The 23126-nt window shown below is 39.6% G+C and overlaps 2 protein-coding genes and 1 pseudogene across 6 annotated transcripts; all 3 read left to right on the top strand.

Moving 5' to 3' along the window:
• Positions 1-339: 339 nt before the first annotated feature.
• LOC103718541 (acyl-lipid (9-3)-desaturase pseudogene) lies at positions 340-2264 on the top strand (annotated as a pseudogene).
• A 4128-nt stretch (positions 2265-6392) lies between these two features.
• Positions 6393-11054, top strand: LOC103718540 (DUF2358 family protein (DUF2358)). Of its 4 annotated transcripts, none has more exons than XM_088722393.1 (3): positions 6393-6833; positions 8713-9142; positions 9550-10150. In XM_088722393.1, the coding sequence occupies exons 1-3, from the start codon at positions 6469-6471 to the stop codon at positions 9952-9954; spliced, it is 1200 nt and encodes a 399-aa protein (XP_088578519.1). In that variant the 5' UTR covers positions 6393-6468; the 3' UTR covers positions 9955-10150. The 4 variants fall into 4 exon arrangements, with proteins under 4 accessions (XP_088578519.1, XP_088578520.1, XP_088578521.1 ...); XM_088722394.2 differs by having other exon boundaries at positions 9553-10150; XM_088722395.2 differs by lacking the exon at positions 9550-10150 and adding an exon at positions 10503-11054 and having other exon boundaries at positions 6396-6833.
• Positions 11055-13004: 1950 nt separating this feature from the next.
• HEME1 (Uroporphyrinogen decarboxylase) lies at positions 13005-21331 on the top strand. Of its 2 annotated transcripts, none has more exons than XM_008807407.5 (6): positions 13005-13260; positions 13372-13508; positions 14674-15056; positions 17067-17351; positions 19071-19306; positions 20633-21331. In XM_008807407.5, exons 1-6 carry the CDS (start codon positions 13232-13234, stop codon positions 20805-20807), a joined length of 1245 nt encoding a protein of 414 aa, XP_008805629.2. In that variant the 5' UTR covers positions 13005-13231; the 3' UTR covers positions 20808-21331. The 2 variants fall into 2 exon arrangements, with proteins under 2 accessions (XP_008805629.2, XP_038985048.1); XM_039129120.3 differs by having other exon boundaries at positions 13033-13260; positions 14691-15056.
• Positions 21332-23126: the final 1795 nt, after the last annotated feature.

Below are 23126 nucleotides of genomic sequence, written 5' to 3' on the forward strand. Positions count from 1 at the left end.
TTATTGACTGTTGCTGCTTCTGCATTCAAAATCAGAACTAGATGGTACAAACCGAACCAGCAAACTTGAGGGTGGAATTGGCGTTATTTATCCGATAAAATGAAATATAGGACACTGGCATGCTCGCGCGGCACGACGAGAGCATCCCATCGTATATAGAAAAAGGTGGCCCTGCCTGGATCCCCACGAACCTCATGGCTTTTAGGTGTATTAATGGGTGAAGGACGTCGGGCCCCGCTCATGATTCAAACCGGTCAAAAATCTGAAGGTATATCCAGCCTATATATAAAACGAATTCTACCTAAAAATAATAATAACAAATCCAAGCTCACGCTGCTGCTGTCATGGCGGTTTCAGGGATCGCGGGTGTCATCCTCGCGAGCATTTCTCCTCCCTCCGTTCCCCCATTCCTAAACGACCACCGATCTATGTTTAGCCTTCGCATCCGAGCCCGTAAGCTCGTCTTCCCCTTCCTCTTTCTTCTCATCCCTCTATGCTCTTGGAGGGATCTTCCCCTCCTTCAGCACACTCGTAGAGGGAGGGAGAGAGAAAGAACAAGGGAACAAAAGGGGGAGGTTTTGGGATCCCTTCTCGGCTCCTGATCTCTTCCTTCCATTTTCCTGTTCGTGCTTGGAATGGCTATGGAAGGAGAGAAGCGGAGGTACATCACCTCCGAGGAGCTCCGGGGTCACAACACGCCGGGCGACCTCTGGATCTCGATCCAGGGAAAGGTCTATGACGTGACCGGGTGGGTCAAGGACCACCCCGGGGGCGACATCCCCCTCCTCAACCTCGCCGGCCAGGACGTCACCGACGCCTTCGTCGCATACCACCCTGGCACCACCTGGGCTCTCCTCGACCGCTTCTTCGTCGGCTACCTCGCCGACTACCGCGTCTCCGCCGTCTCCAAGGACTACCGCCGCCTCGTCGCCGAGTTTGCCCGCCTCGGCCTCTTCGAGAAGAAGGGCCACGGCGTCCTCTGCTCCCTCATCTCCATGGCCTTCTTCTTCCTCGTCTCCGTCTCCGGCGTCCTCCTCTCCACCAGCACCTTCGTCCATCTTATCAGCGGCTTGCTCATGGGCCTCCTCTGGATCCAATCGGGCTTCCTCGGCCACGACTCCGGCCACTACAACATCATGACCAGCCCCGGACTCAACCGGCTGATCCAGATCCTCTCCGGCAACTGCCTCGCCGGGATAAGCATTGGCTGGTGGAAGAGGAACCACAATGCGCACCACATTGCCTGCAACAGCCTCGATTTCGATCCCGACGTCCAGCACATGCCCCTCTTCGCCGTGTCCTCCAAGTTCTTCACCTCCCTGACCTCCTACTTCTACGAGAGGAAGCTCGCCTTCACTTCTGTCGCCCGGTTCTTGGTGAGCTACCAGCATTGGACCTTCTACCCTGTCATGTGCGTCGCCAGGGTCAATCTCTTCGCGCAGTCGGCGCTGCTCTTGCTCTCGAAGAAGAAGGTGCCGGGCCGATGGCAGGAGACCGTGGGGTGCATCATCTTTTGGATTTGGTATCCTCTTCTCGTCTCCGCGCTGCCCAATTGGACCGAGAGGGCGATATTCGTTGCGGCGAACTTCGCGGTCACCGGAATCCAGCATGTTCAGTTCTGTCTCAACCACTTCTCGGCGAGCGTCTACGTCGGGCCGCCTCGTGGGAATGATTGGTTCGAGAAGCAGACGATGGGGACGCTCGACATCCTGTGCCCTCCCTGGATGGACTGGTTCCATGGAGGTTTGCAGTTCCAGGTGGAGCACCACCTCTTCCCCCGCCTCCCGAGGTGCCAACTCCGAAGGATCTCTCCGTATGTGAAGGAGCTCTGCAAGAAGCACGCCTTGCCATACACAGCTGCATCATTCTGGGATGCAAATCTGAGGACGCTCGGGACTCTAAGGACCGCGGCACTGCAAGCTCGGGACTTGACGAACCCGGTGCCCAAGAATTTGGTCTGGGAGGCTGTGAACACCCATGGCTGAGGCTTCCAAGGATTATTCACTTGGTGTTTCAGGGGCATTCTTTCCCCTTTCATTGGTTGTGACCAACGGGAAAGGATTACTGTTCTGAGAAAGAAAGCATGCGCCAGAGGACTCTGTCTATCGTTGCATGAGAGCCAAGATTGTTGCATCCAACTCTGCTTTTGTTTTCTTTCTGTTTTTAGATTTTTAGTAGCACCGCAAAATTATGTTCTTATATCACGGGACCAAGAAATCTAAAAGGACAATTTTGCGCATGCTTGGCTCTCTATGTTCCGAGTATAATGGATGTATACTAAAATCACCACTTATCCTAAAAGCTTAAACTTATAGACTGAGGTAGATTTATTTATATATTTTATATTTTCTTAAACTTCCTCTTATATGTGAGACGGACTTTCTTCTTTATGGGCGAGCCCAATATGTGAATTTTTTTTAATAATAGGATTAAAGAGTACGGAGATAGAATTCGAACTCAGGACCTCTGCTCTGATACTAAGTTGAAATCACCATTCATCCTATAAGCTTAAGTCTTTAGGACAATTGGTAATTTTAACATGGTATCACGTTGGGCTCATCCATTAAAGAAAAATCTGGCCCATATGTGAGGTGGAATGTAAGAAAATATAAAATATATAAATAAATCTATCTCATCTTATGAGCTTAAACTTTTGGGACAAATGGTGATTTCAACGGTGTAGACTGACTGCTTGTTCTGCGGATTCTTATTCATGCTTCTTTCTGCTCAGTATTCTTCTTTTGTGGTTCCTTTCTACTGAAATACACAATTTTAATTTTTTATACAGATAAATTGATCTTCCATTGCAGAGCATGTTAATTCCATCTCCATAAAACATCTTCCAATGCTTTGGAGCAAGTTTTGTGCTTTTCCCTCAAATTACTTATTACTGTAGTTGGTGGAAGGTTTGAAGTTGAAACTTCCCCTTCAATTAAATAATCTGCAATCCCATCTAGCCGATCTGAACAGGCAGGGGACAACTCTTTGAGGATTATGGTTATATTTTGTGATCCAAGTTTATTTAGTTTCACTTTTTTCACATGTGGGTATAGTTTGGTTTACCTAGTGAAAAAAGTAGTATTTTTTGGTGTTCACAATTTAAAGAAAAATGCAAATCCTTACTGCTACTCTAAGTTATTCAAACTTGGTAATTGTCCTTATGTCCTAAGGTGTAAATAAGTTTCTTCAGTCAGAAAAAAAAAGGGGTGTAAATAAGTTTCTGAAAGATATCTAATAACGTCCTTGCTCCATGACTAAGTTCCTTATCACTGTGCTGAAAGGAGTTAGAATTCACAGCTTTATTTTCCAAATGGATCGTTGTCTTGCTTTCCCAGTGATCTGGTCACCATGCTGCTTGTTCAATCATCTTAAGACAGGTTTGGTTAGGGAGAATATTCAATCAGCTAAGGATATATTTGGTTGGGAGGAGTTGAGTTCTGAAATGGAAATATAAATGAGTAATTTGTTGGAGAGAGTCCTGTTGGAGGGCGGATAGAGGATCCAAGACTTTAGTGCCACATCGAAAGAGTAGTGGAATGTGGATTGTGCCTTATAAGGAGGGGCTATCCCTTTCCTTTCAAAGGACTTTTTTAAGAAGGACAAAGCGGACAATACCTCTGGTCGGGACGTAGTCACTTTCTTGCTCTAACAAGTCCCATTCCCATTCCAATTTCTAAAAAAATGAAAATGCCTCAATCTCCCAAAATCCAATCCGAACTTTTTTCTAGTATTCAAATTCTATTCCAATTCCGATCCCGATTTTAGTTACGAAACAAACGCATAGCAGAATAATAGCTATATTCCGATTACCATTCCAATCTATTCCGATTCAAATTTTGATTTCGGTTCTCGTCGCAAACCAAATGCACCCCTCTTCATCTTTCCATGGCTAACCCTAGAGTCGGTGCACACTGTTGGATACATTCATTTGCATGACCTATTGACAAAGCATGACTTGTTATGGTCCTTGGACAGACATGGACCAGCATCCAAGATTATTCCATCCAAAATGATATATAAGTATCAAATAGATTTGCTGAAACTATGATAAGCTAAGTTGGTTTATTGACATTGCTGGTGATAGTAAAACAGCATGGAGGGGTGCTCATCTCTGAGTATCTCTATTATTGGTTTTATACATAGTCTAGTATGCTTTGGCTTTCAGGTGCACCAGTCTCCAATATCCTTGCACAATTTTAAGCACTTATTAATGATGGATCAAAATTACAAATCTGAGTACTCTTTGAGGTAAAATCTAATTGATGTTAAAATATTATGAATTCAATCCTTTAGGAAAATGGTAAATGTTCTAAGATCTAATTGAAAGCATTCTGAACATTCTCCTCAAAACGAAACCATTCTGAACATAAACATTACTTGTGTGCTTTTCATCCAACTAGGTTTTGCACCCTGCAAATATAAGCGTTTTCTTGGTAACGCCCAAACAATACAGGCTTTCAGCAGTAACTACTAACTACAATTATTTGCACAGAATTCTAAATCTTATTTGAGCAAAAACATGACTCTAAGTTACATCAAAGTAAGATTTGTCACCCTGGTTTAGTCACAAGTTATTGGTTGTTTATGGAGATACTGATAGCATATTTGGTTGATTCTGTTTCATTAAGCTCTCTGCAACAAAAGCGGCAACTCCCGAGGTTAGATAATTTTTAATAGGAGCTTATAGAAGATGAAACAACATGCACATGACAAGCTCTAATTTTTTTTTTTCAGGATGGCGTGGTCTCACCAAAACTCAAATTACATTGCTTTGCTCTGCATTATTTCGTGAAGCCGAATTCTTCAGAAACCTAGCCAGGACCCGCTGCAAAAGAAAACACTACATATAGAGATGACTCAAAATTCTGAAAAGTCCATCTATGCAATAATTTAACCTCCATACATGCATAGGTGTGAGGTTCATAGTCTTCTTTTCAAAATTCAGATGAACGTATTGAAAATCCATTAACAACAATATGGTTTATCATTATTATTTTCCAATAATATATGGATTTATATTGAAAACCATCCAGTAGAAAAATAATTTCAAGACAACTTTACATGAACAATTATAGTAAAAAGAAGTTTAAGCTTTCAATAGATTTCATGTAGATCATGTTTATAGGGGGCAAGGTGGCAGCTGACTAACTGGTGTATTTGAGTAGGAGACTGCTTATATTGTTTCAAGTGCTATAGGATAAATTTCGAAATATTATCTCTTCTTATGACAAACTCTTTATTATAATTATTGCATGAATGCATACCTGGGTATCTTTTCACCAAAGAGTCCGAACTGTATCTTTCACGCGAAAGAACTGGTGATCTTCTTCTGTGACATCGCGATTGGATCGTGCTCCTCACAGATCTCAAAGCACTCTTAATCTTTGCATCTATCAATTTGTGCATATCTCAAAGCAACCATTACACAATTCATCAGTAGATTCATGCAACGAAAGATGAATTCTTATTTAGCATGAAATATACAACCCTGTCTCTCAACCAAAATGACAATATGATGTTGAAAACTTTAGTTAACCCTATGATCCAACAATACTGTGACAGCAAATATGTTACCCAATAACCTTGTAGCCTTATTCCAATTGGAAAGAAATGCAAGAAAGGCTTCCAATTCCCGAGTAGATGGTTATTGTTGTGGTTCAAATTTGGCCCGAGGGTGACCACGCCGGAGGAGTCGAGAGAGCTGCCAGCTGGAGCAGAGAAAAGAGAGCCACCTCCCATGGGACGACGTTCCTGCACAAAGCCTCACCGGTGGTTCCGGTAAAGGCTTCCGGCGCTCAAGTTAGAGTGGATCTTAATTGGTCAAAAAGTTTCCTAGGTGTTACCCGATGGGGCTATTTATAGTCCCCGTAAAGGTGCCCAGGTGGCGGAGGTATGACCCATCCTCATCATGGGAGGAGAAGGATTTTAGACAGATGGCGCGCAGCTAGAACTTGCTTGAGGCGCACGGCATAGGCCATTCCTGTGACCAGTAAGGCGTTGCTAGGTGTGGCAACGTATGGTTCTTGATTGATATATCGTGGCGTGGCCAGCAAGCAAAGTATGGTGCGGTGAGGCTGCTGCAGGGCATGGCCGCAGCATGTAGACGATGAGATCGGCCTTCTAAGGTCGGCTCGGTCTTCTGAGGTTGGCTTGACCTTCTGGGGCCGGTCTGAATTGGGTGACTTCATGCCAAAAATAGGACGATGTATTTTATCTCCCATGACCCATGAGTCATCATGCCAAGTGTATCACTAATGAGTTTTCTTTTTATTGTCTGATAAGTGCAGAAAAAAGAAAAAAATCAAGAACCGGTTCAATAAAATCAAAGGTTCGAGGGTCGGTTACATGTAGGTTCTTCTGCAGGTCAAACTTGGAGGATAACCTTCTCTCTCTCAACGTATTTAAATTAAAAAACCAAAAAGAAGACAACGCATCCTCTATCCTCCTCTCGATCCGCCCCCTTGTTGAATGGTTTCCCTCGTCCCTCTCACGAGGATCACCTCGATCCCGGGGGCGAAACCCTCTGCCGGCCGTCGGAGGGCCAGGCCAAGGGTCTGCGTCTGTGGGCGAGTCAAAGACGAGGAGGAGAAGGAGAGGGTCATTAGGGTTTCCGACCCTCTTCGAAGGACCGGCCTCTCCCCGCTCTTCTCCGGTCCCCTTCTACCCGGCGCTTCCTCCTCTTTCCCGTCTCCTTCTCCAACGCAGCAGCAGCAGCAGCGCGACGGCGACGAGGACAAGCAGAGATACTATGTGAATATGGGCTACGTGATCCGAACCCTGAGGGAGGACTTCCCCGATATCTTCCAGAGGGAACCCAGATTCGATATCTATAGGTTTGTCGCCTCCTCTATTATGAAAAATTTGATCTTTTTGGTTTTTTAAGCTTAGTTTTTGACACTCGCTGGGTGATTCCTGTTTTCTGCTCCCTTTTTAGATGCCATCAATTAATATTGTGAAATTAGAGGTACAAGATTCTTGGTTCTTGAGTTCACCATTGAGGAAAAACCAAAAAAAAAAAGAAAAAGAAAAAAGAAGGCATGCTAGAATTAGTCAATATGCTTTAGAAGCGTTGGAGTTGGCAATTTGGAATCTTATGGGATGGTTTGGGATGTACGAGAGCGGTGAAATCAAGATGGATTTTTGCACCGCCAATGTAAAGTAGCAAGCTAGATGACAATAGTTAATTGAACAGACTCTGCAAGTTATAAAACTAGTAATCTGGAATCATAAGAGGCGATGCATACCTAAGATAAGGTGCCCTTTGATTATACACCTATGGGAACAAAGCCGCATTAAATTTTTGCACCAATACTTGTCAGGTTGCAGGTTTCGAGAATGGAAGTAATGCGCTAGCATGGACCGATTTTTGTTATTGTGTTTGTTGAGAGTTTCAGATCTGATTCCAGTAATCAAATGTATGCAAATTCAGATTTTTCAGCATTTGTAAATATTTATGCTGTAGATTGAGCCCATGACATCTATAGGCGACTAGACCTTGAAAAAGAGGGAAAGAAAAATCGTATTGAGAAATATACAGCATCGAGTTCGCTTTAAAAAGCAGAAATCTCTTTCCTTTTTTTTTTTTTTCTAATGGAGGTGAGAGCTTTTAAGTTCTCTCCATAAGATATCTAACTGATACACTGTGTTAGATGAATCTCTCCTACTACTAGAAACAGAGAATTTAACGGAAGAGAATAAGGCAAAATATGGCATTCAGTCATATGAGACTTCTGAATTTACATGGGCGTTTTTTGTTTATTATTTTATAAACAACTGGGTGAAAGGTTGCATAGTTTGGCTTTTTCTCTTTTTTAAGTTTTTGGTGCAGACATCTTGGCCATGTCCTCATCAAGTAATTTATCTTTGTAATTAGATGTTGATGTCTGGTTTTCTAAGTTCCTATCGTCGATCCTCATAACACATGTACTCAACAAACAATTGTATGAAGAAGAAGGCCCTGATCAATGTTAAACTTATTTAAGATCGAAGTGCCCTTCGTGAGGTCACTCAAAGTACATGCAGCGAGAATCCAGGACCGTATTGAGGAAAGTATAAAACACATTTTGAAAATTAGTTTTTCCAGGAAAAGCATGTATTCCTTTGATCCGAAAGTGTGAGTGTGTTCAGGCTTTTTAGTCATTCAGGTAAAGAACAATTTTTTCGTCAGGTTCCATTTGTCTAATAATCTTCTATTCCAGTTTCAGTGAATACCTTTAAATCAAGTCGAACAATAATTCTTACTTTTTTCTCAACCAATGTACAGTTGGTCCTGTAGGTTGAAGTAGAGTAAGTTTCAGACGATTATTCAATTTTATTTGAGATCAAGGGCCTTATTTCAGTGCAAGGGGATAAACTTGGAATCATGAATGTACAGCTTTACTTCAGATCCTCTAAGCTCTATGTACATATTGAAACTTGATATCGCATTATAACTTAAAATGCCTTTCCAAATCTCTCAAAGATACATAGTTCCATTGTCAAATTATTTTCCTATTCAACATATGGGCCGTTTTGGAATACCAGGGATGCTAAGTTCATACCAGAATGCCAGAGTTGGTTGCTTATGTGTGGAAGGTGTCACGTTCAGGAATCTGTTCATGCTTTGCATTCTTTGATGTTACATTTTCGTCTGTTTTTGTTCAAAAAACACAATGATAATGTGAGGAAATTATACTTAATGCTATTCTAAGATGCTTCTACTTTCTTGTTCAGAGATGATATTGTCTTCAAAGATCCTCTCAACACTTTTGTGGGCATTGACAACTACAAACGAATTTTCTGGGCACTGCAACTCAATGGTCGTATTTTCTTCAAGGCCCTGTGGATTAACATAGGAAGCATATGGCAGCCAGCAGAGAACATTATCATGATCCGTTGGATCGTTCATGGCATCCCCCGCGTACCATGGGAGAGCCATGGCCGCTTTGATGGCACCTCTGAGTACAAGCTCGATAAGAATGGAAAGGTCTTTGAGCATCGGGTTGACAATGTTGTTCTCAACTCACCCACCAAGTTCAGGATCTTGTCCGTAGAGGAGCTGATTCGATCACTTGGCTGCCCATCCACTCCAAGGCCAACTTATTTTGAGACATCATTATCGAAGGGCATATCGATCACGCCATTTCTGTTGAGATTCACATGGGTAAGATACTATCTTGCATTTTACCTAACTCTTGCTTGGCAATGTGTCGCAAAAGATTGACTTAAGTTTTGGAATCTAAGAAGCTTCTCAATTTTTGCCCGAGTCATATGATTGTGAAGTTAATGTTGACTAGTTATTAGCATCATTATCGGTGCATATTTGTACATAGGATGTAATGTAGATCTTGTTGTATTGTTCTTGTTCTACACCAGTATAGGGAAGAGAGAAATACAAAGGCCTACATATGGAAGTTGACATTTTCAAAGCTGTATATTCAGATTTTCCAATAAGAAAAGCAGTATATTTTGGACATGCCTTTACACCTGTTTTGACATCATCATCAGTTAGGTTGAGATAAACTGATATTCATGTATAAACTGTTTGTTTCTTTTATTCTTGAATTGAAGCAGGTGTCGTCTTACTGCCAGTTACTAAGCTATGATAGTTTCAAAGGCAGCGGTGTATCAGGAACATTGAACCTGTCATATATATATATATATATATATATATATATATTGGTTGGTCTTGTTGCCACGAAATTCTTGCTTGGATGGATCTCTCTCAGTTTGCAAATAGAGACAAAGCTGCTGTTTGTATGTTTCGCTTGGAGTGGCTCATGGAAACATAAATATGTGAGCTCTCAGGTGAAATTGGCAATGTATTTCAGGTGTGGAGTGGGCATATTCTGTGCACAGTTCCAACCTGAATATGCCACTCTCACCAACCCTTCCCGGAGTCCTAGCTGTTTAACTCTTTTCGTAATTAGCCACTACATAACTCTACCATGGGGCTATTTAGAGCTCTATGGTTGAAGTTGAAGTTGTACTGCAAGTTGAAGTTGCATTGCAACTTAAATTGCAGCAAGTAGACTTACAGAAAAGTATATTTCTTGTGTTTGAAAGAGTTTGGGAAAAAGAGGCTATTTTTTATGGACATTTCCTCGAACATCTTATGATACCTGATTTTAGCATTCAATGTAAATGGAAGTTGTAGGCGGAGGAAACGGCTGTGGGCCTCCTGTGGGTGATGGGGCTCCACAGCTGCAGGGAGAGACTTGAGAGTGGGGTGGGGTGGGAGGATTAGAACGGAAGGAGGGGACATGAGAGCAGGACAAGAGAGGAGTGAGGAAGGAAGGAGGAGGAGGATACAACTTCAACAACTTATCTTGCAGCCACTCCGACCCTAAGATAGATTTAAGTTGCAGTCCAATAAACAACTCAACTTATTGTGCAATTGAAGATGCCGGTATCCAAACAAACGGGCTAACTCCTACCTGCAACTTATTTTCGGTATGCTGCATATAGTATTATTAAGTGCGATTTAGAAACTACTTCCCTAATCTGCTACTTTTAGCAACCAGGTGCATACAATGATTGGAGGATGCAGCGTCCGGGTATGTAACATGAAGCCATTGGGCTGTGACCTAATCCTCGGTTTTTTAAAGGAGGAATAAACAAGGAAAAAGACTTGCTCAGATTATGGGATAGACTTGTGGCATGCTTGTTGCAGGCACGTTATCTATTAAGATCATCTTTCCGTGTGAAAAGAAATACCGCAACCCAGTTCAAGACGGGGATCAGGAGGGTGCTATTAAGATCAATGCAGTGATAATGGTACAAGACGTCAAGAAATGAAAATCTCTTGATGATTGCAGCTCCAATCGTGATGAGGCTTGCAGCCTTGTAACTTGTTAAGCATAATGTTGTACCTATACGTCCAAGAGCGATTTGACATGCAGAAGGGAATTGCATGGCGTCATAAGGCAATGCTAGGTGTCGAAAGAGGTCAATGGTAATATCAGATTTGGCATCTACTTAAAATTTATGCTAGTATCAAGAAGATAATTTTCTTTCGAAAAAGTACCAAATATAAAAAAAAAAGGTACCAAGTAGATAGTATTGTACAATCACCCCAATCAATGGTAACAAACTTGGAAAGGGAAATACAATGGATGATGAGCTTGCGTAAACATTTCATGTGAGTTTTGTTTGCTCAATTAGGATTCGATGGATGGCGGCATGGCCATCGGATGCCGTATTCCCTTTTCCTCTCCTAACAACAGCTGACCCAAAAGCATTTGCATTGTTTGATCTATTTTGATTACGCTAGACTCCGATCGTTTCCTATTGTCATAATAATACCACAAATTCCTTGGCTGAGCGATCGACTGCCCATCTGTATACATGCGTTTGTTTCCTAACTCTCCTTTTGGGTGCGCGCGCATGTGTGGTGTGTGCGCGCGCGCGCGCGTGAGAGAGAGAGAGACAGAGGAAGACCGTATCTATCCCATTGCAGAGGTGATTGCAATCACTAATAGGGCAGATAAACATTAGAAGAAATGATATATCAAGCCATCTCATGCTTCACTTCGCGCAGGGCTTGAAAAAATGCCATTTATAAATAACGTTTGTTAGTGATGCACCTCCAAATCGGCCATAGCTCACCAGAAGAACCAGCCAATTAGAATTTGCCACGGCACCAACACGTGGTTGATCAAGAGCTATCACTTGGCTGGCCCAATGTCGTACTGTTGAACTTGCATATTATGAGTTTTCCATAGTTGGTCGCATCCTAACCCGAGCTTCGGTGATCACCGAAATTCTAGTGATGTAACAGGCGAGATGTCATTTGCGTGCAAGACATTCAACTAGGCTGTACCTAGGCTAGTCATTTTTGGGCGACCCATGTGCCCTAATTCTTTGGTGGTAGGTAAGCTCCTTCACCCAATTAATCAACAAAAGAGGGAAACCCAGGAGGTGAGTACACACAAAACACCTTAACAGACTAAGAGAGAACCTCCTTCTATTTTCTGAGCACCATCCTAATTTAGATATCAAAAAGTCCCCCACCGGATACACTTCGGCCAGTGGACTTCTTTATTTGTGCTATTCCAAGTCAAAGCCTGGCCACCCAACAAGGATCCCAGTGGTGACCACACGCTGCTCGCCCTCTCCGATCCCGACCGAACAGCCAACAGTCGGGTTCTCCAACGTCATTGCACTTTTCATCGTGATGCCTAGGACATAAAGCAAAAATTGGATTAGATATTAGCATATCTATATCCATATTTATTTTGTTTAACAAATATAGATATAGACATGGATATTAATCAGATGTAAAAATTTATATCCATATTTGTTTTAAACGGATATGGATACAAATCGGACACCAAAAGTATGTACATAAAATATTGATCTAAATCGAATAATTAAATTTTATGATCACAGAATTAAAGATATTACTAAGTGGATGTTAAATCAAGTTAATAGTATGTTAATATGCTCATTGTTTTTTAAAAAAAAAATCATGAATGCTATATAAAATTAAATAGCATTACAAATGAAATTGGATATACAGATACGGATTGGAGAGTTGCCTATCCATATCCATATCCATTTTTCTTTGATGAATATGAATACAAATACAGATATTAGTCAAATACTTAAATTTCTATTTATATCCGGATAGATTCAGATACGAAAATAAATCCAAACATATATTATCTGATTCACTTTCATCCCTACTAGGATGGGCGATTCTCAGCGGCAACCATTAGTTTCTTTAAATAAAAAAAATATATTTTTTAATTCAAGAATTTTGGCATCAGTTTCCTTCCAAAAAATATTTTTTGAGAAGAAAAAAAATTTGCAAATTGTGAAAAAAGTTTTTTTTTCTTATAAAGTCAACGGTGGTAGCAACACAATTACTTATAACAGTTCATATAATAGTATTATTTTAATACTAAAATTTTTAAAATAATATATATCGAGATAAATAATAGCCGTTGCAACTGTTAGAATAACAGCAGTTTGGGTGGGGATCCGTTTATAATGAAATAACGCCGTTATCGTGACCTTGTTTGAAGGTGCAGAGCGCGTGCCGCTGGTCCGATTCTTAACGGAGGGAGCAACCAAGCCATGTGGCGATCAGGATTCAGGGTGATAGATTGCTTCTCTTGTCGACGGCTGACCGGGTTCCGGAACAGAGCGATCGAAACGAAGATAAGGAAGCGAGCGGGAAAGGAACGAGCATTCTCTCTATCTCTCTTCTCTCTTCTTTCCATTCAAGAACTTATACCTCTCTCTCGCGATGCGTGTAAGCTCCACTCCTGTGAGCAGGTAAAGCACAAGACACTCTCTCGCTCGCTCTCTCTCTCTCTCTCTATATATACACAAAAGATTTGATCTTTCGCCATTCTCTACTAAGGTCGTAACCTAACTCCCTTTCAGCAATGGCTTCTCGGTTGGTTTGAGGTCTCGCGACCCGGTTCTTCAGCTAGGGTTTCTCCCCCGTTGGAAGAGTGGAAATAGGGTTCTCTCTCAGAGGAAGATCCGGCAGCGGTTCCCTAGGGCAAGCTTCTCTTCCGGTATGCTTCCATAATAACCCAATTTGCTTCGCGAAATATAACCTCTCTCTTATTTTCTTCTCGTTGCTCGTTCTGGTGATGCTAGTTGCTATAATTTCTGCGGTGGAATCCAATGGATGAAAAAAGATGAGGGATTTATGTTCTTACGGGCTAATTGGGTGGTCAATCTGTAAGGTTTCATTACTCTGAGGCATTTTTTAGGGAAAGATTTATTTTTGAAGTCTCCATTCTAGTGAAAGGTTTGTCCAAATTCCAGTCAGATATTGAATTGGGAATACAACATGGAGGGAACCTCATTCGTGAACTTGGAATCAATGAGGTTAAGATTTTTCAGAATGTTGGCGTCTGTTAATTTGTTAATAGTCCATGGGGTTAATGCTGCCATAAAAAAATATTTTCTTGATGCTGGACACTCTGTTTTGATTCGGGAACTTTTAATTCTTTGCTTGAAAAGACTGTCAGGTCATTTATATGCATAAAAGAGCCTTAATACCTCTGCAATGCCGATAGATCCTTTTGTTTAATATGTGTTCCAAGCCATGGATGCAACTACAAGCTTTGGTCTTCGTTTGATGAGTCAAATTGCTCCAATCAGACGGAACAGATCTTGTATATACTTAGTTTTTGACTGATGACGTGATTCAATGGCCTTTAAGATGTCCAGAAATTGTAGTTTGTAGTTTTAAATGTTCCGTATTGCTAGAATACCTTATTAATTTTGCAATCCAAGGAAATTGGAATGATTGTTGATCAAACATTTATATATCAATAAAGAGTCCCAACTTTCTTCTCGCGCTATTTACATCATTATTGTTTCAAGTTCAACCCGTTTACATGCTAGGGATGCTGATTCCATGCGTGGATCAGCTGAGTCTTCCTGAAAATACAAATCCAAACTATGGAAAGCTTCTGAATGCTGTTCTTTTATTCCTCGATGAACATTGTTCTGGGAAATGAATTACAAGATGTAGGCCATTTAATGTAACAAGTGATTCTCACACTTTATATATGAAGTTCGTTGTAGAAGTATGTCTTACTTGACTTTCAAAAAAAGAAAATTTATTAGTAATTCATGTGCGTTCACATAATCTGGATCTACTGTCTATCAGAAACTTTGAAGTTGAAATGGGTTATCTACTTAAGTGTTGATAGTTATCTTTTCCAGACCCACTTTTGGTTCAGGCTGCTAGAGGAAATCTCATAAGTCGACCTCCAGCATGGATGATGCGCCAAGCAGGAAGGTATATGGCTGCTTACAGAAAGCTTGCAGAGAAATACCCATCATTCAGAGAGAGATCAGAGACAGTTGATCTCATAGTAGAAATTTCTTTGCAGCCATGGAGAGCTTTTCAGCCAGATGGAGTCATAATTTTCTCTGACATACTTACTCCTCTACCTGCATTTGGTGTACCTTTTGAGATAGAAGAAGTAAAGGGACCTATCATTCCATCACCTATTTTCTCCACGGAGGGTCTTAAAAAATTGCATCCAATTGATTTGGAGAAACTTCAGTTTGTAGGAGAGTCTCTAAGGATCTTACGCAACGAGGTAAATATCTGATTTATTTTGTCCCATAAAATTGTTTATTCTGCATAAAATAAAAATCTACTAAGCAATCCTCAGGTTTATATGTTCTTATATGGAAATAAATCTGAAGCATTGGTCAACAATGACATTACTTCAGATCCTTAAGTCACCTTTTGCTCTCGCAAATACTGTTTCTGAATGTTTTGGCATATATCTAATGACGATGCATACTAATCACAGTGTCAGCATGTCAACGGTTGCTTAGGAAGCATATTTATACCCATACCCTATGTAGAAGTCCAGAGTCATGCTAATATATTATCCTCTCTTCTATACCGATTATGCCTAAATGATATAAACTGCTAGATAAAGACACCAGAACAAAGTAGAAGTTCCTGTGCTAGTCCCTTGTTATGATTGCATATGTCATTTTCTTTTGTTTGTATCTGGCTTGCTTGAATTTCTTGAAACATTCATTTTCTTCTAGTTGCTGAAACGTGTAGATTGCCAACTTTAAGCCGAGCATGGACAGATTGCCACAAAAAAGACTTTAAGCATACAAAACTTCATTTCAAACTGTAAATTTTGACACATCATTTCAGCAGAAAATAAATTGTAATGGTTTGTTCTTTTCTAATCTTTGCTTTGTTGATTTTTCCTTTTAAAAACTGATTTTGCCCTTGATGTCTCTTTTTGTGTGTCAGATAGTTCTCATTGGAATAGCTACACCTTTGAGATGGAATTGTGATATAGCTTATCCAGGTGCTCTGTAACAACCTAGGACCTCACCCAAAAAGGCTAGCCAGAAGGTATTTTTTTCGGATTTCTTAGTCTTGTATAAGAATCCAAGTTCTTCTGGGCAAATAACTGATGTGGGACTAAACACACGCCCACACAGGTTCCTACATATTCTCTCCGTTTAAGCCCTAATGTTCTCATCATGCTAAAGATCCAAATCCATTCAAATCTAATCAAAAGCCCTACGATCGGCCCGTGGTCAGTCTCAATGAGCCCGTGCTGCCACATCCCTTAGTCCACATGGACCATGGGCTAGGTCCGCTCTGATACCATTTGTAACAACTCAGAACCTCACCTAAAAAGGCTAGCTAGAAAGTATTTTTTTAGGACTTATTAGCCCTGTATAAGTACTCAAGATCTTTCCGGCATATAACCAATGTGGGACTAAATACACGCCCTCATAGGTCTTCACATGCTCGTTACTTGTTCCTGGATATAGCTCATGTATATGTTACTAGCCTTTATGTTTATATTGGAAAGCCTTTTGAGATGGATCATTTCTGCTGTTTATACATGTTTATCAATTTGCTAGCTACAAGCATGTGATTTTTATCCTATGTGTTTGTTCATTCTGTACAATATCTGTGGATGTTGATCTAGATACTTTTATAGTATTGCAATCCAAGGGCTGTGGGTTTTGCTGATCTAGGATTTCAGTTACATGCATGTTTTTGCAATCTAAATGCCTTCCGTTTAGTCTGGAATTGCATACCTTCTTAATTTTAACTGGTAGTAGTACACTTTAATTTTAGTAAAGACACATACTCATCTTTATCTAATACATGCAAGTTCTCAATCTTAGATAAAATGTTAATTCTAGGTGCCATTGAAATTTTAAGAGGACTTGTGTATGATAGTCTTTATATATAACTATGTTTTGTCTAGGTTCATTGGTGGGTATCGCTATCAACTAGGATATTTGCAGCATTGATATCTTTGAATTGCATGAAATGTACAATGCTAATAAAATTTCCTTCTAGTCCTCTGTGATGTCATGGTTGTGGTCAGAATCTTCATATTCATAACTTGCATCTCGTGTTGTCATTGGTACTTATCCTCAAGGTGAATGATTAATATGTCTTCCTGGTTACTTTTTGTTGGCTTCCTGAAGTGCTGGATACTTGGATATTCGTAGTTTGATTGTATCAGTAAACATGGCTGGTGTTCATAAACATGGCAGTTCATCTGTATGGTGATTTATTTCTGATTACTTAGCATCTTTCTTCGTTATAGGTTGGAGAGAAAGCAGCGGTGCTTGGATTTGTTGGAGCACCATGGACACTTGCTACTTATATTGTGGAAGGGGGTTCAACCCGCACATATACAGCTGTGAAAAGCATGTGCCATACTGCACCAAATGTTTTGAAGGCTCTTCTCTCTCATCTTACACAAGCAATATCTGACTATATCATTTTCCAAGTGAATTCAGGAGCTCAGTGTATACAAATTTTTGATTCATGGGGTGGACAACTACCACCTAATGTTTGGGAGCAGTGGTCAAAGCCATACATCAAGCAGGTAAATTGGACATTAATTTCTGATTTTGTTTATTTCCTAAATTTTAACCTCATATGCAGTGTTTCTTATATAAATAACTGTGTGAACTAGGCTACCTACATGATCTTAAAATGCATATGCATTGCAACAGAAGTTTACATTTCTACCATGTGTCATTTGGTAGACTTTTTGGACGTTGAAGAGGCAGTGGAGTATGAATTTCTTAATTGTTCCAGTTAAGTTAGTATTACTTCTTTTGTTCAAAGAGGAAGCAAACCGTCAGATATCATCTCGGAACTGAAATAAAAGACCCTAAGGATGACCCGCAAATCTCTCCTAGAAGAGAAATTTAGGAAGAGGGATCAACACAGCATTTGGTTTCATTTTACTTATCACTGTTAGTGTTGGCTTTGAAAACTGTGTTCTCCTATCCAGTTTTTGACAGCTATATGAATCATCCACTGGTTAATTTGTGTAGTGACCTTAAGACTGGAGGTGTCCAAGGATACCCTCCAACTATTTGTTGTGTATTTCTCTCGTTTTGTGTTATAGAAGAACTGCTATCAGTTAACGTTTATTAAGTAATAGTCTTTGTTCTAACTGAATTTTTTAAGTCAACTTCAATCCATGGACCAAATTTTTTTGGATTTCTGTTATATATTAAGATATTATAATGTGAATATTATCTATACTATACAATGTGTAAATGTATATACACGCATGTGGGTGCCATTCATTTGTATAGTATGCATAATGTATGATTTCCTTACATGCTTTTGCAAACAATATGATAATTCTATTATGCTTTTATAATATGTGGTATTGCTATCTTTTATGCTCGCCATACGCCTTCTTCTTCTTCTTCTTCTCCTCCTCCTCCTACTTCTTACCAGTTTGGTAAGCTGGCATCTTCAATTTGGATATTTAACCGAAGATTAAGTAGAATTTTCAGCAAATTAGTGTTCTTTTGGTTTGATGTTTCATATAATACCATGAAACATTTGAAGTTTGAAGAACCTAGTTATTTCTTTTTCAAAATAAATTTAATCAGTTCCATATGGTATTGCAGATAGACTCTGGAAGTTGTGTGTGAATATTGAAAAGAACATAATGACAATACTTTTATAGGAGGGATTTTTTCAGGTTAAATATAATTCTTTAAAAATCCTAATGAGGACTTCTTTTGGCAGATATATTTCTGCTAATTGTCATAAAATGGCATAGTTAGTTAAATTGTTTATAGTTCTCATTACAATTGAAGATACTGATAGTACTAAGATCTTTCAAAAACAAGGGGACATGATAACTTGTAATTTATAAAGACTTGTGTCATCTTGGTATCCAATGATAACAACTTATTAGAGAACCAACCATGTTTTGATTTGGAATATAAGCTGCTGTGCAGCCACATATAATATATCTGTGATGATTTGTGGCTTTCCGAAAAAGCTCATGTACAGAATGACCTGGGACCACCAGTCACTTGATGTCTATATGTGGTCATTTGTGCTGCCGTACATCATTAATACTCAGTTGCTTAGCACTGATTTATGTGCTAACCTCTTAATATATTAATTTGTTCACTGCTTTTGCCTTTCAGACCTTGTATATTGGTTTCTGAAGTATGAAGTCATGTATATTACAAACGTTATTTCAAAGTCAAGCATACAACAATGCTTTTTTCAAAAAGTATGTATGTCTTACTCCTTTGACCATCCAATGTTACTTTTTAACTTGCAGATGGTAAGTTCAATAAAGAAGGAATGCCCTCAGATACCACTTGTGTTATATGTCAATGGTAATGGGGGCCTACTTGAGCGCATGACTGGAACTGGAGTTGATGTGATTGGACTTGACTGGACAGTGGATATGGCAGATGGAAGGAGGCGGCTTGGAAGTAAAATTAGCGTGCAGGGAAATGTAGACCCAGCTTATCTATTTTCTCCACTTCCTGTTTTGACAGATGAAATCCATAGGTGAGTCTAATATGTCAATTAGCTCAGTGTTGGATTGGATATGTCCCAAGCTATTTATAGATACTAACATCTTGTCACTGCTTGTCAACTTCTTTTTCTCTTTCATTCTCATTTTTCCAGCTTATGCATTTACTGTCCATCATCAGTTATTATTCTTTCAATGGAAGTGGTCGTTCTCCGACTAAAAGAAGGTTCTTTGGTTATTTAGGTGCTCTCTGTTTGATCATTCTTGAGTTCATCTAATCTCAGTCAAGTGTCATTATCTTCTTTGGGTGCAGCTTAAAATATTTGACATAGAGTCATGAGTTTGTCGAATATATATATGATGGGAGTAAATCATTGGCTAAACTTTTGCTAAGAGTTCAGTAGTGATTAAAAAGCATATATTTTCAATTATAACAATTACTAGTCGCATTTTCTTATTGCAGCTTACTCATGGATCTTTGCTATTCATCCCTATTGATGGTTTTCTTGTTATTATTGCAGCTTACTCAAGAAGCATATGTCTCTAAACACAACCTTTCTATTTAACTTTATTTAGGTTTTCTTGTATCTGCCACTTCTTTCCAATAGGGCATTTAAATTCTTGTATGCTTGGGGGTTGTCTCCATTATTAACCAATGCAATGCCATCCTGATATATATATATATAATATTTAACTTAATTCTTTGTTGTGTTTTCATAAATCCACATCAATATATCAATCTTTCCCATGCTATAGTTATATTTTCTTTCACTCCATTTTTAACATGAATACTGAACTCCTTAAGGAGCCTAGGTTTTCTTGAATTTCCCCATGTTACATTGATTTACAATACTCTGAATAGTGAGCACACAATGTCCCTGACACATTATGCTCTTGGTTTTAAGGATCCATGTCATTTTTTAAAAATTAAAAATGAAATAGGAAAAATATGTAATTTTTTAGTATGAGTTAATGTCCCTATGTTTCAACTAAATGTATCACCTCCTGGTATTGTTTTTGCAAGTTTGCATCTGCTCTATTGGTTTTGCAGATCTCATGAATATCTGGAAAAATTGCAATATTATGTGGGCTAGGTCCTTGGTGCAATGGATGAGAAGTTTCTAGCTATAACTCTTTCGCATGGTGCACTATTATAATGGTCGAATTAATGTTACGTTCAGAAGCCATCGTGGACCTTGCTTCCTTATTAGTTGCTCACATAGCCATTTGTCAGGACATCATTCCATCCTTTGTGTCAACTGTCAATGATTTATAATGTCTAGACATCAGATTTCAAGTTTCATTTGAAACTTGACTTTAAAAACATTGTTTTGCCCAGCTGATGTTTGTGCATTTCCCAGGGTTGTGAGATGTGCTGGGCGAAGGGGACATATACTAAATCTGGGCCATGGTGTTCTTGTGAAGACGCCAGAGGAGGCTGTTGCACATTTCTTTGATGTTGTAAAGAGCTTGAATTATGACAAATTCTTTGAAAGTGGTGCAGCTGAAGAACTGGAGCCTGTTGGGCAGTTGTAGAATTCAGAGTTTGCATCAATGAATCGAAATTTTTTGCCAAATTCATGGTTCCCAACTTGGTTATCTGCTGAAAAGCTCCTCGTGGATTGTGTACCTTTAGGTGACTTGTTCATGACTCATTGTTCAGCCATTTAATGGCACTCCAAGTAATAAAGAGAAATTCACCAGTCTTCTATCTTCTTGCTCGTGTACATAAATGCAAATTAGCTATGCATTGTTCTGGCTGCTAAGAGGCTATTTCATCTGACATTTGTTTGCAATGGAAGCAAGAGCTGTGATGCCTTTGTCGTGAGTGTATCTTTCCTGTGAGGTATTGGTACGATATTCATGTTTCTTGTCAGTTGAGTAAGTTGTGTTCTTTGATTCAAACTGGTGCAACTTATGTATCATGTGCTTGTTGCTGAGGTTTTGATGTAAGTGAGCTAAGGAGTCTTATTACGGTGAATTTTCCAGGATACATGGACCGTAATATAGCCCCAAAAGAAAAGAAAAATAAAGAAAAACTTGTCCGAGAGGTTTGCTTATTAGCCTGTGTTTGATGATTGATTCGACCTATTCCCTTCAAGAACCGTGAGATTCTACATGGTATGGTCCTGCTTAACTGCAAGAACTTGATCCTGTTTAATTGCTTTATTGTCTGGCTTTTAGAAGTTGTTCGCTCCTTAAACTATGGACGGCTAAATTATCATGGTCAGCAAAAACCATTGAGCTTGCAATAGCAGGTCTGTGATATCCAGGGAATCAAAAATGCGATGTGAAGAATGAAATTCACATAACTATTGGTGGTGCTGTCTTGTTGCATACATTGTCATTTGTGATGCCGATATTCATCCCAAACCATTTGAAAATTTTGTCAAGAAAAAAAAAAGTTGTGAGATTCGTGAGTACATTTGCGCAGAGATTATTCTTGAAGGGGAAATGCTGAAGAAATAAATGAGAGCAACCGGTTCACTTTCATTGCACCAAGTCTTCTTGTCAAATAATCAGGTACTGTTCTATCCTCATTTGAGTTGCATGCTCCGATGATGTGGGAGTGAGGGAGGGAATGCTATAGCATAACATCATGGAAGAAAAGGCTGCTATTTAATCTCCTGTTTCATAGATACTAGATTATTCAGAAATGTGAAGCAGCTGATATGTAACATGTTGGAAAATTTTCAAATTATATATATGTGTGTGTGTGTGTGTTTTGGATGTTGTTTTTTTTTGAAGGAAAGAAGGTGAAAAGATGTGACTTTAGAAAGATAGTTGAGAGTGAAAAGAGATGACTCTTTGAATAGACACAAATGGTGGATGTCTGAAAAGAGCTAAATCTTTACGTTAAAAGGAGGTGACTCTACAGTCTGAAAAGTGGTGACTATTCAAACAAATATTGTAACTGTTTGAAGAGATACGAAGAACACTAAAAATCTTTCTATTGTAGAAAAATTACCATAACATATTCATTTTTTCTCAAATTTTGTCTCTTTTTAGTCTTTTTTTAGTCATTCTTTCTTTCTCAAATTTTCTCTTTTTAGTTTTGCTATTGCAGCCAAACTCTTAAAGTTTTCTAGTTTGATATCCGTAGTGCAAAAAGCTATCAAATAAACAGATTTTTCTTGACTCCCATTGTATTATGGAAATAAATTTGTTGATACTTTTTGCACACAAGTGGTAGGGACAAATATTGTCTTAAGAAAAACTAACATTGTATGACGTTGAAACGTGCCTGGGAGCTTTTTTCCTTTCTTACTTTTTCATTCCCTAGTTCCTACGTAACCTCTCTATTGTTCCGGTCCGACGGTATTTGGTATGGGGTCGGTGCAGGATGGAAGTTTAGGAGCAACGGGACATTTACGTATCAGCCCTTCCATGCTCTTCTTTGTGCTTGATTTTTATGTTACGTCAAGCATTTCTCATGGAGCTAAAGCTGCTGGGCTGGTGGGGAAAATGTGCGAACAGACGCAACCATGTCATGGAGCTAAAGCTGCTGGATTCGCATCGCAAAAGTGGCTCAAATTTTCTGAGTCGTCGGGTATTGCAGGTGCTGTTGGCCCCAGGAAAAAGTCAAAATGTTTCTTTGCAGAGACGATGGTTTCCATATTGTTCTCAAGGTGAGGTCCGTTCTCGCGTGGCAGAAGATGCTTGGTGCAATTCATGAGGCTGTGCCATTAAATGCCATGCCATCTAATACTCATCGGATCATTTGATTGCCTGTCTCTTTCCAGTTCCCACATTTGGAGGAGGGAGAGTATAGAAGTAGCACTCCATGATATTTTAGTCTTGCTTCTAAGAAGAACTGTCTTCATAACATTACTCTTTCCTACTTCTGAGATGCAA

This window comes from Phoenix dactylifera, chromosome 5, assembly GCF_051530095.1.
Source record: "Phoenix dactylifera cultivar Ajwa chromosome 5, Ajwa_hap1_PhDact_Kaust_v1.1, whole genome shotgun sequence".
NCBI classification, from domain to species: Eukaryota; Viridiplantae; Streptophyta; class Magnoliopsida; order Arecales; family Arecaceae; genus Phoenix; species Phoenix dactylifera.

Coding starts and splice junctions, on each gene's coding strand:
- LOC103718540 (XM_088722393.1), top strand. CDS start 6,469: ATGGTTTCCCTCGTCCCTCTCACGAGGATCACCTCGATCCCGGGGGCG. Junction 6,834..8,712: donor CCCAGATTCGATATCTATAG/GTTTGTCGCCTC, acceptor TTTCTTGTTCAG/AGATGATATTGTCTTCAAAG. Junction 9,143..9,549: donor TTCTGTTGAGATTCACATGG/GTAAGATACTAT, acceptor CTTGAATTGAAG/CAGGTGTCGTCTTACTGCCA.
- HEME1 (XM_008807407.5), top strand. CDS start 13,232: ATGCGTGTAAGCTCCACTCCTGTGAGCAG. Junction 13,509..14,673: donor TAGGGCAAGCTTCTCTTCCG/GTATGCTTCCAT, acceptor TATCTTTTCCAG/ACCCACTTTTGGTTCAGGCT. Junction 15,057..17,066: donor TAAGGATCTTACGCAACGAG/GTAAATATCTGA, acceptor TCTTCGTTATAG/GTTGGAGAGAAAGCAGCGGT.